This window comes from Perna viridis, chromosome 12 (assembly GCF_037379345.1).
Source record: "Perna viridis isolate PV_CMFRI_1.1 ecotype Kerala chromosome 12, ASM3737934v1, whole genome shotgun sequence".
NCBI lineage: Eukaryota > Metazoa > Mollusca > Bivalvia > Mytilida > Mytilidae > Perna > Perna viridis.
The window spans coordinates 29,028,092-29,041,392 of NC_142456.1; the positions used below are offsets into that span (position 1 = coordinate 29,028,092).

The following is a 13,301-nucleotide window of genomic DNA, read 5'->3' on the forward strand; positions in this document are numbered from 1 at the left end:
ACATTCCTTCTTTTTTATAGAAATGTTCAAGATTTTGAACAGAGAGTGTGCGAGACAAATAGTTTGAAACATGTTTATAAAAAAAAAATACAATGTTTTAAAAATTTATTAGTTACATTAAGAAGAAAAGACTTTCTTGTAGGTTTTATGAAATAATAAGTTCATTAGACAGCTATACAAAATGCATGATAGTAGAAAGATTTTTTACCAGTGCTGTTCCATCCTCCTTGATTGGTTGTGAATGGAGATATTGACCTTTGACACGATGGATTCAGTAAGAAATTCTCCACACCAAGGACATTCATCAATGCATGTGTGACACTGCTGGGTAATAGTTCAACAAGTTTCTCTCCTTGGTCCTTTAAATATTTTGTCAATGAAAAATCTACAAATGTATAAATACCTCATGAACAGCCTTTCCTTAAGTGAATCCAATTTTAGTTTAAGAAGAAAACATGTTGACAAGATGCCTAAACAAGCATTTTTTATCTTATAAATAAATTGCATAAACAGTAAATCTTGTGAAAACCAGCACTCTGATGGATTATAATATTTAGGAAGAATAGGCAAGGGGTGAGCAAGATAAGAAATCAAAGTACTCATAAACTGAATAAATTTAATTTATATCAATTGTTATCAAATAATTGTCAAATTACAAAAATGGGGTTAAGATAAAAGGGAGTTTTGATATCTTCAAGTTAAAATTCAATTTAGTGAACTCAAGGTCAAAACTATCTTTATAATCATTCAAACTTGAGCCAGAATTGTTATAATCAATTCTACCCTTATATACATGTCCCTCTCAACTAGCTACATATAATTCTATGTTGATAAGCTATAGCTCAAGTGCCACAAATTTTAACATAACCACCTATAAAAAAGGGATAACACTAGACTGCAGACTGACACTATTCCTGAGATATTTGCCTTATCAAAATTACTATGCCACCATTGAAGCCAAGTTCTACATTGTTTTCATATTTTTATTTGTCATCTCCTTTTCATGTTACAAGCCAATAACCTTACATAAGAATCTGTTAAGACTGAGCAGTCAGGCTTTACTTTGTTTGATTCAGTGGGGGTAAAACAAGTATAATGATTTGTTATAAATGATGCTCAGCGCATATTTCTAGTCCAGATTGTGCATTCAAATAAAATTAAAGGATAAACAAATGAATGTCTTTCCTACAATGAGTAGATGTTTATTGTTTCTATCCCTACCATATATATAAAAAATGAGTATCAGATTTGTAGCCAAGCCTACTATTTACTGAACTAACCTGGTATAAGAAATCCTGTTCCCCAATCACAGAATACCTTGGGAAGTTTAGCATCTCTGAGGACATTCATTGTAAACATACAAGGCTGACCATCATCAAAACATAAACTTGCATTCAGGTTCACCTTAAACTGTTTGTCAGCAACTAAATTATCTACCTTGAACCTTAAAAAAGAAAATAAAACTAGTAAGCAGGCAACTCAGACAGTAAACACTGATATTCAGCACAAGATTAAGAATCAGACTAAAAGATACTTTAAATGAAATTCAACAGCTGATAATAAATAAAAGTTTTGATACAATAACAGCAAAAAATAAAAATTAAAAACTGAGATAAACTTACTCGATCCTGACAACACTCATCAGATACTTCTTCTCCACTGTGCCTGTTTACAAGTAAATTTTAAATCATTTATATGTGTAAACATAGGTAATAAATATGTGAATTTTTCAGAATTCTGAAATATGGAAGAAAAGAGTATGTACTGTCTACTATTGATAGATTTAGAATACTTAAACTACCATAGTTTTATGTCAGAATAATTTACTTGTAATAATTTATGTCACAATAGGGTCTTTAAGTCTTGTTCTAGTTTCATTTTCCTTACCGGAATTACAGATGTTGAACGTATTGACATCCAAAGACCGGTCTGCATTTTATTGCTTACTTCTGGGATCTCGAAACGCTGTATTACAATGCAAAATCTTCTATTTTACGCTTTTTTTAATATTATTATCTTGTGGAAATAAATATTTGTCATTTTTATTGGTATTTTTTCACGAAAATATGTTTTGCTGTTATATACTGAATCCAACGTTCTGAAAATGACAAATCTCTAAGCATTTGAATGGTAGACTAGGACCCAATCTCGAGAAACCATGGAGTCACATGATGAGACTTACAAACCCAATAACTTACATATATTGTAACAGTTAATGTCAAAATAACTTACACAATTCGTAATAATTTATGTCAGAATAACTTACCCCATTTGTAATTGAAGAGATTTATTTCCTGGTCCATTTTCTCAATACCAATCTTTATTTTGTAGTTACATGTATCTATTTCTACCCTGGCATTAAATGCTCTCTTCAGGAAGTCTACATCCATGCAGCAGTTGATTGAAGAACATGACTGACCAATGCTACATCTGGCAGTGGAAGGGAGGATTGGTAAGGTTAAATCTGTCTGGCAATCTGTAATAGTAGTGTTGTTCAGTTATAATACAATGTTTATGCATTTTCTTCCTTTGTACGACATTATAAAACTTTAAATATAAAATATACACCATCAAAATAGACAAACACACTTTTGTTCAGAGTAATGTAAAGGGATCTGAACAACAAGAAACCAGTATTTGCATCTCCACATTTATCAAGAGTCATAATGAAACACAGAAACCATCAGAACTGGTGACATAAATGGAATACTGGCACATATAATTAATGGTTTGTTTCCAATTAACCTTAGCTGTGAAATACAAGTAAAAAAGTACTATAGCATCGGGTGGTAATTTTAATGATTCCATTGTCAAAAAAGTTGTGAATTGATTAGATGCTGATTAACAATTAAATAAATAGTTTGAAAAGTAACAACAGAATCTTAGTGAGTAGGCTCACAATATCCCACTTGAACACATTTGCATTCTTTAGAAAACCTTCAGTCTCTATATCCATCTAAAAAGTGGTTCCACTTGTAAACTTTGGTGAATAATTAGTAGTGATAATTTCGTGGGTGGGATTGATTTTCACAGAAATTGGTCAAAGAGGACTACTTTTTTGGGAGGAGGACTTAGTTAAAAATCAATGTTTTAAGCTTGCCGCCTGGACAGCAACTTCATTTTTTATGGATTTCATTCAAAGTGTGGTGAATGGTTAGTAGCAATAACATCTTGGTTGGGATTGATTTCCATCAATTAATGAAAAGAAGGAGGCGCTATCCAGGCTTCCCCCTAGACACAATCCAGGGCAATATATTTTCTGGCTGTTTTACTTCAAATATATTTTGATGATATATCATAATTACCAATCATTTTAGGGAGTGGAGCTAGAAAGGGATAGACCAAAATAACACACAAGGTTTACTCAATAGAAATTTGTGATTTGTGTATGAAGTATAACACCAATATTTACATCTCTGCTAATAACCTAAGGATAGATATACCTGACTTCCATCCATCCTTGCTGTAAGTGTACATATCAAGATTACAGGGTTTGTCCAGGAGGTAGGATGATATTCCTAGATTATTGTATAGTTCATTCAATAGTGTGTCATTCAGTATCTGTCCTAAAGATAGTCCTGCTTCTTTTACAAAATTCTCCAATGAAAATCCTATGAATCAAAATAAAACTTAATTAACAGATTATCCCAGATATTGGTTTTAACATATTTTAAATGGATTGTGACACAAGTAAGAGCAGAAGAGCTCTCTACAACTCTTATGACACATAAATATGATACACAAAGACAAAGCTATGAATATTTTTCACATATGTAAGTCACAAAAATAAAATTAAAAAAAAATGCAAACCAGATGTAACATGAGGATAAATATATACCTGAACTCTTCAAGTAGGTGTATAAAAAAGGTCAAGAGTCTGACAAACATAAGAATAGCATAAAAGTTCCACAATGAAGAAGATAGAATTTGACCAAAGATAGACAAATATTTGATGACCGGAAAAATAAACCACTGCATTGTTGATAGAGTCTTATTGTAGACAAACTTACTAACAAATGATGTAAGTAGTTGCTACAAAAAACATTCATTCTTGATTTTATAAAAAAAAATAAAACAGATATCAAGTAGCAGAAATAATCACTGACAATTTTACCAACAGATTTATACAACAACAACAACAAAAACACAACAACAACAAAAAACACACACACACACACATCTTTCAAGTAAAAAAGTGCTTTTCCTTTCAAGTTTTAACAATTTAAAAAAGTTCGTGAAAAGAAAAAGAGATCTTTTTTCTGAAAAGTGTACTATAAAACCATAAAAAAACAGAATACAAAATCAACGATTACCTGGTGTAGAAAATCCTGCTTGCCAATCACACAGAATCTTAGGTACCAAGGTATTGTGGAAAAGAACCATATCAAACATACAGGCTTCACTGGACTCAAAACAGATACTTATGTTGAGACTGACTTGGTATTGTCTTGGTGTCTTTAAGTCATCTATTTTGTAGCTGTAAAATATAATTTGAGGTACAATAAAATTAGAATTGACAATTTTACCCTACATTCTTTTTTTATTACCAGAATTTTTTCTTATCTTCAGAGCTGCCCTTTTGTGCCTGAAATAATGAACTATAATGGAAGTGGGAGTTTTAGAGCACTATAACACCTGATTTAACTGAACCTACAATTTGAAATGCCTGTTCCAAGTCAGGACCATTGTGTGGTTTGCAACTTTCCGGTTTTACCCTGATATTGCCATTTGTTATACAGACTTTCTTTTTCAATATTCCATTTCACTATTTCCTAGAGTTTATCAGTTTAGTAATTTTGTTATTAAGGGTAATTTATACCTGGTTTGGAGAAAGTTAGCTATTTAACTATTGCAGACAAATCATAAATATAGGCAAGTTTATTTATTCAGCAATATACAGTACATCTGCTTGAACTCAAATGTATTACATTAGATTTTCATTTGAATTGTTATTTTATTTCATATAAGGTATGATTTTACGAGGTCAACAAACAAAGCGGAAATTGGCAAAATCTGAAGTAAATATACAGTAAAAAAAAGAATCGTAATAGATCTGAAATAGTGGAAATCATCCCTGTATGATACTTATGACTAATTAATATTTTATATGATGAAGATAAGTTTGATTTATTAATTTGATTTCTATACTTCAGATATTCATATGCCAGAACTCAGTATTTCAGTACTTTGATTTACCAGACCTTACGAAGAAATTTTCAAATGAGTCAGTCACCCTCACTGTTCCAGTCACACTAACAAATTATCCTAAAATCTGTATTCTCCCTTCTAGACTTCAGGGTTTTTGACCAAGAAATGACCTGCCATTTTCATTTTTTTTATAAACAAAGATTCAACAAGCAGCTGATCCAAAGTCTAGAATAAAAATCCTTTGCTGATCAAGGATTCCAGTAGTACTTTTCATCTTCAAAATCAAACTTCAATTCTATTTTCCCCGATGCCTTTAACGTGAGAAAGGTTTCATTATAAGCTACAAAAAAGGAAGAAACATTGATGCCAAGAAGATTGGCAAGCGATCTTGGATTGGATTAAAATGCGAGTCTCAAGGTTTTACATTCACAGAAGAGAACTGATGTAATAGAACTGCTACATGATGGAAAGGTCAGAATTTTGAGAAAATTAATGTGAAAATTGTAAAAACTTCACTGATCACACAACACAAATTAACAGATGTAACAATTGAAGACATGGAAACACATGATGATGTACTGTTGGCAGTGGAAAGCAAGCTACAAAAATGTGTCAAAAACTGATGTGAGAATTCATAAAATAAACTGATGTTTACTATATTTCTGCTTACTTTCTTCTTGAAAAAAAAAATACATGAAATCTTCCCCATAGGAGATCCTTGACATGTATGGATCAGTAATTCCACATCAAATACCATATTCCAGTCATTAACAAAAGATTTCTTGTCTGAGTGTTTGATACTACTGCTGCAAAGTTTATTACCAGTAACTGTACTGAAAACATGACCATAGCTGGGAAAACTAAAGATTTGGAAGTGGAAACCAAGTGTTGGAGTGTAATTGGTTTATTATTTCATTTTGTAAGTTAAAAATTGTGTTTCTGTCTTCATGGAAATAAAATTAAATTCATTATGATACAGTACTATTTAATAATAAAGTATGCTTAATACACCAGAGTGCTTTATGTGTAAAAAGCAAAGCAAAATTTATGACAATATTTAACCCTTCAACTTAAAAGACTAATTTATATTTACCTCAACCGAATAGCACCTTTCAAGTTGAAATGATGAACTGTACCTTTAAATAGTAAGAAAAAAATGGTTTGCCACAAGCCTTGATATATTTTTGACTATGCAAACATGTGAGTTTTGTCTCTTGTGATAACTACCCTGTCCCATTCTTTGTGCAAAAATTACTTCTTCAGGGATTGAATTTCAGAATTTTTTCTACTAGCTTAATTTAGCAAGTACTGAAAATTTACACTTGCTAAATCTAAGTTTTTTGGGGTTATTTCTGGACTTTACTTACATTACATATAGAATTCCACTAGCAAATTTTAACAAGAGGAAATAATTTCTACAAACAAAATTGAATTTCAACTTGCATTTAACAAGTATTTTCCCTTAAACTCAATCACTGAAATTCACATATCTGATTGTATTCATCATAAATGCACATTAAGACATCAAAGAAGTACCTACCAAATGTATAATTTACAAGACTGACTGGACCTAACTGAAGTTTCTCTATACCAACAGTAAACTTGTTGTTACAGGTATCCAAGTCAATGTAAGCATGGAAGGAACGGCCAAGAAAGTCTACATCAATACAGCAATCAACAGCAGTACAATGAGACGGTATATAACATGTAGCAGGTATATGTAATGGTTTCATTGCAACAGTCAATGGACAGTCTGGAAACAATATTTGAAGATTATTTTATTATTGATGAGTATTTAATACGTGCATCTGTTAAGAGCTACCAAATATGTTGGTAAAATTCATTAACTTTGTAAAAAAAAAAAAAAATCCTTCCTGTGTATGTGAACAATTTTGTAGGTTTTATGTGCACATATCATGAGACAATGACATCATCCACACATTACATGTATATATTCATTAAATTTCCACACAAATAATAAATTACAATTGCACCTTGTGATTGACGTTACATGTTAGTAATTCCTTTAATATGTGTCAGTAAGTTTTATAACATGATTCATTTATATATAGACCTGTTTTCCATCCATCAACACTAGGGCTATACATATGTCCAGACCTCTGACAACTCTCAGCTTCCATTAGATCCCCAATACCAAGCTTTTCTAACAGTTTGGATGCCATAATCTTTGTCAGTTGTTGGCCAGTAGGAAGATTTATGGTCTTCAACCAGGATTTTAGTGAAAAATCTAAAAACATGTTCAATGTAGGAAATGTAATCAACAATAAAAAGATATCAGCAGTTAAAATGATGAAACAACATCAGTGAATATGGTTCTTTTAGCTACTTACAAAGTCCATTTGATAGTTTAAGAAATCTCTGGATAGAAATTTGTTATTCTCAAGTTTCATTGAATTTCAACCATTCGACTGCTGTTTGTTTTCTTCAGTAATAACTCTAGGAAATATTTCTAAACAGACAAAAAAAATCCCAATAGGCTTACTGTAAAATTTTAATTTGAAATGTATTTATTCTACATCTTTTATATGCTAGAATACAGAGAGAACTAGTTGAATATTCAGGTATTAAGTCTTGGGACATCAACTATGTGAACATTGAAAGGTGTCAATTGACAAAAATGGAAACATTCTTTCTAGTGTATTATTGACTAATGTTCAAATATTGGCCTAAATATGATCAATTGGTCCTCGGACAGAAGTATTGGACTTTGGCTATGCCTCAGTTCAATATGGCTAGCCTTGGACCAATAACTAAGCCAATATGAAAAACCTTAAGCAATAATACTATAAAATTATCAATTGCTTGAAGTTGCAAGGTTGTCATGTATTTTGCAAATATTTACAAACAAATAGTCAATGCTGTTTCAACATTGAAAGATACAAAATTAAATAGAAGTATACAACTTTAAAATAACATTAATTCTGACATCTTAGGTCTGTTGTGAACAAAATTCTTAAAATGTTTCCCAGTGTTCTTATGCACTATAACAAATGCAGTTAAAAATAGGATTATTTAAAAAAAAAAAAAAAAAGACTTCACACACTTTCTCCTAAGATTAAACAAACTGAAACTGACTATACCTGAGAATTAGTATATATACCTACCCTGTATTGCAAATCCTGTGTTCCAGTCACAAGGTATTTGTGGTAATGGTGTGTCCTGTAATACTATCCAATCAAATAGGTTGGTTGCAGAGTCCAGACCAACACTTATATTCAGACTGACTATAAACACATTCTGATCATCTATGTTGTTGATACTGTAACTGTATAACACAAATAGGGTTTCCTCTATTTCTATTGACACTTATTGCTTTCCTTATAAAATAAAAAGCTTCTGGGCCAGGTTTCATAAAAAAAATTCTCAAATAAAGATTTTCGTCAACTCTTCAATTTCAAGCAATCTGATTGACTGAAATTTGAGTTAAGGAAGAATTTGAGAAAAATCTCAATTTAAGAATTTTTATGAAATCTGCCTCAGATGAACTTTGTTCAGTCTATAAATATTGCTTTGCTTGTATGAATTATCAAGGATTATGAAGGATCACATTTTGAACACACTGTTTAAATTTTGAGCTATATAATCAAAACATGTATGAATGAATTAAACTTACTCCAGTGTGACAACATCCATTAGTTTGTATGTGTCCTTGATTCCTGAAATTAAAGGAGTTCTAAAGATAACAATGTAGAAATATTGAGTTTAACATCAATTACAATAGAAGAAAATTCAGTCAAGATCATTATCTTTTATTTTTTCCAGTACTATATCAAATATCATCGTCTAGGAAATGTTAAGTTACAATATTTAAATATCAGTCAAACTGCAAAACAAAGTAAAATAAGTACCCCAAGTATAATCTAGAACAGACAAGTCCATTGACAGTTTCTCTATTGCCAAGGAAATCTTTCTAGAACACAGATCGATGTTAAACATGGTGTGGAATGATCTCTTCAGGAAGTCAACATAAATACAACAGTCAATAGCAGTACAACTGGATAACAAGGAACATGACACAGGGCCTGACAGTACTGGCAGAGGTTTACTGCTGGTTTTACAGGCTGTCAAAAAAAAAAATAACATGGTTGTATTTGGTTACTTCAAATTCAAATAAGTGAAGTGGTGGCTTCCACTCACAGGTAGATTTAGATAATACTCAGCACTTTTGGATTACCATAAATAGTTTTGTATTGTGCATTTGAGATTTATAAGCACCCAAACTTTGACAACCGGAAATCTATAAAATGGATCTGGAATGGATAAACACAACAGGAAAGACTAAAAATTATGCAAAACAGTCTTCCAGATGGTTAATATTCAACTAAATAGTTGTTCTGAAACAAGTGATAGCCAATAGTACCTACAGCGTGATTTAGTTATATAAACCTCTTGTGAATCCTAACATATTAGCCCACACTACACACAAAGCTAAAATAGTACTCTACTAGTGCAGATAATAGATTGCAGAATATAAATCTATCTGTAAGGGGAAGCAACCAGTACAAAATTTAAAATTATAAAGAGAAAAATTGTGTGAGACATAATTTTTAAATTACAGTCATAAAACCTATGACATTATTTTAGAAGTAAGAAATATGCTTGAATGTAATTTAAATAAAAATTTAAGTTTAAATGTGAATGTTACCATTGTTCCAGTTATTAGGAGAATAACTGTTTCTGTCACACTGAGGATTCTGTAAGTATTCAGTCACTCCACTTCTTTCTAGTACTTGAGAGATGACATTGTTTGACAGCTGCTGACCAATAGATATTCCTTGCTCTTTCAGAAATTCTGTCACAGATTCTCCTAGTAACAAAAAAAAAATCAAGTCACACTGGTACTTCCCTTAATGTCTTAGCATATTTAGTTACGTAGCAGTCTTTGTAACAATCACGCAAATTCTGTAAAATGTGATACATCCCAAAAAAGGCTACACATTTTTTTTAGTTATCAAGTTGCTTTCTAGGCCTATATAATGAAATGCGTAATTATTCATTTCAATCTGTCTGCTCTTAGGGGATAATCCACATTGAAAATCCAATAGTTTATATTGTATTTTAGTGTCATTAGCAGAGTTATCGCCCTTAATTTTGAATTCTACACTACATTCTATAAGATTTTTATCACCTAAGAATTAGGGTTATATGAAAAGCCACATATTAATTTCTGTTCACTATGCAGGCTTTCCAACCATGAATCACATTTTGCATGATTCGTAACTAGAGTGCTACTTAAACAGTTTACATGGTGAGTTTAACAGGTATGCTTTATGTTCTAATAAGCCATACAGCAGAAACTTTCAACACTTCATTTATAAAATTTTGAACACATTACTGCTTCATTAGAGAAGTTTTGAATAAAATGTATATGTGTTAAACACCCTTGTATTTCATTAGTGATGTTTCACAAGAAATCACTGTAGTATCCAGTTGACAAAGAAGATACAATGGAATCCTGACCAAGTTAAAAAAAAAAAGTGAACCTGCAAAAACTTCAGAAGAATGCAATTGAAAGCTTAATTAATGACATTAAAATTGTTCAAGAAACAACAAAAAACTGAAGAAAATACCTAAACCCTTAAATAATTAGCATCTCTGACTTAATTACAAGCTTAGAGTATTGATTCATGTATGTTCTTTGCTTTTCTGAAAAATTGATCTTTCAGTCCTCAAGATAAATCTTGTCCCACCATATTTTTCACAACATGCAAGATGATAGGGTTTAAATTTTGTATGTATGTAAACTGATTCAACATTTTCCAGGAAAAAAATATAAATCTTGCCCAAGCTGTGAAGTTTGTCAATTTAATGAAAAAGTCATCAAATAAGCAGAGAATACAGAAAAATGACCCATTTTCATCCATTACTGTGACCAAAATGGTCTCATTCTTAAGATGTAAATCATGTATTCAGTTTGCTCTAGAATTTACATATATATTCAATAATAATGTCAAATCAATGTTACATTTCCATGAGCAACACTGAGTACTTAAACATTGAGTGTTGTCACAGACTATAATTATTATTTCACTTTGAGAATGTCGGGATGGAAGAGTGTACTTCTCCACATTTCACTCGGTCATGAAAAGGAACTATAGTCATGCTCATACAAAAATTGCAAAGAATTCAAATGGGTAAAATTTGGTGACCAAAGTCATATTGAGGCGCAATTCTCATTTTAGAATCAGTACTGTAACTAGAAAATAACAAAGTCAGAAACAGGAAAAAAATTTGATTACACAACATTGAAATCACCATTTTGAGTAATCAGACAGATTTCACGACACCCATATCAATGATACAACTAACACAATAATGAACTACCTGAAACTTGTATGTTCCAGTCACATCCTACTTTTGGTAGATACATTTGGTTAAACACCTGTAGATTAATGATACAATCACTGGGGTCTATACAGACACTTATGTTCATATCTACCATGTATTTCTTCTCTGCGGTCAAATCATACAAGATGTAACTACAAAAAAAGAAGTATGAAGTGTGAAAACATAAACCTACAAAAACAGGTATAAAGTGTGAAAATATAAACCTACAAAACCAGGTATAAAGTGTGAAAATATAAACCTACAAACACAGGTATAAAGTGTGAACATATAAACCTACAAAACAGGTATAAAGTGTGAAAATATAAACCTACAAAACAGGGATAAAGTGTGAAAATATAAACCTACAAACCAGAGATAAAGTGTGAAAATATAAACCTACAAAACCAGGCTACCTGAGTTATGTAATCAATGCCACTGTTAACCAAAATATAACAGTGATATTCTGTATTATTTGCTTTTCTCGTCTTTTCAAGATAGCTGTTGTTGTAAAAGTGACATTCTTAGATTTTACCATATCCTGTTAACATACAACTAGCAATGGCACCTCAAGTTTTCATTTGCAAGAGTTTTGATTTACTGGAATTTTTATTCATAACCCGGAAAAAGAAGTCTTGATTTCCTGATAGATATATCATACATTTCATTCATAATTAGAATAACTTATGCATCAAAGTACTGTGCCTTTTAAATGCCAGGGTAGCAATAAGTGTCAACAAAAAAAACTTTCAAATGTTAAATGTTTACAAAATCTTGAGCAAAATTAGCTTTGTTTCAGTGAATATTTACTGGAAATGCAGAGAAATTTGTATTTTCATTCCTATACACATAAACACAAAATTTAAAAAGTGATCTTCGTTCTGATCAAAGATCAAAATACATGATTGATTGTTGGGGTTTAATGCCTGTGCAGCAATATTTCAGCTATATTCAGGCGAAAGATCAAAATACAAGGTTCAAATTGGCATTCCATAACAGTTCAATAAAAGAACAACTTTTAGAAACAAATTGGATATCCAACCAATAACTGTCTATCTAAGTCAATGATAAAGTCCATGTTATGCTAATGGAAACCCTAAACACATTTAGATAAAAAAATTAAAAAATAGAAAGGCCAGTACTTAATAGCAAACCTAGTCATCATTTGATCTCTGTAATTTTCACAAAATTCCACGAAGTGATTTTTATGGAGTTTTCAAGTTATCACTTAGAAACCATAAAAGAGAGAATGGCAAAATGTTTATATAAGCTCATATAGAATTGTGCTGAAAATCCTTACGAGCAGAGTAAGTACACGTAGTTTCTTGATATAATAACTTACTCTAGGGAAATGAAGTTGGCAAGAGTAACATGCTGCAGTGTGCCTGTAAATATAAATTTATATGTATAAAAAATAGATTTACTAGTAACCCTCAAACCCAAACCATGTATGTACACACATACTTTCTAGTGATCCTTAAGTTATAGTATAAACCCCAAACTTATTCAAACAAAATAGGAAACAAAAGCCACCACCAAGAGGTTCTAACCATGTGCAATACAACAAATGAAGCCTCAGTGTTTTAGATATTTTGAAATTTGTAAGACTACAAAGTCTGCTAAATATGATCAATAAAATCTAACATATTTTGGGGTCAGATAAATTTGACTACTGGGTTGGTGAATACCTTTTGCTCAACATTCCAAAAACAATATGATAAAAAAAGATCTAAAGGTAGAATTGGAAAATATAGTAGTTACATAAAATTCCTTTCAGTGGTGTAGAAAGAGTTGCAGATAAGAGTTTC

The 13,301-nt window shown here is 31.2% G+C and overlaps 1 protein-coding gene across 3 annotated transcripts in view; it reads right to left on the reverse strand.

Annotated features, from left to right (window-relative positions):
• The window catches only part of LOC148601933 (uncharacterized), a 229,325-nt gene that overhangs the window by 140,349 nt on the left and 75,675 nt on the right, over positions 1-13,301 (reverse strand). For all 3 annotated transcript variants that reach the window (XM_088554674.1, XM_088554673.1, XM_088554675.1), the window contains 15 exons: positions 12,836-12,878; positions 11,494-11,648; positions 9,815-9,976; positions 9,018-9,230; positions 8,783-8,825; positions 8,274-8,434; positions 7,223-7,396; positions 6,689-6,901; positions 6,242-6,284; positions 4,314-4,477; positions 3,444-3,611; positions 2,267-2,476; positions 1,623-1,665; positions 1,281-1,444; positions 209-385 (listed from right to left, as the gene is read on the reverse strand). In XM_088554674.1, coding sequence (XP_088410800.1) covers positions 209-385; positions 1,281-1,444; positions 1,623-1,665; positions 2,267-2,476; positions 3,444-3,611; positions 4,314-4,477; positions 6,242-6,284; positions 6,689-6,901; positions 7,223-7,396; positions 8,274-8,434; positions 8,783-8,825; positions 9,018-9,230; positions 9,815-9,976; positions 11,494-11,648; positions 12,836-12,878 — 2,133 coding nt within the window. The remainder of the gene's footprint in view (positions 1-208; positions 386-1,280; positions 1,445-1,622; positions 1,666-2,266; positions 2,477-3,443; positions 3,612-4,313; positions 4,478-6,241; positions 6,285-6,688; positions 6,902-7,222; positions 7,397-8,273; positions 8,435-8,782; positions 8,826-9,017; positions 9,231-9,814; positions 9,977-11,493; positions 11,649-12,835; positions 12,879-13,301) is intronic.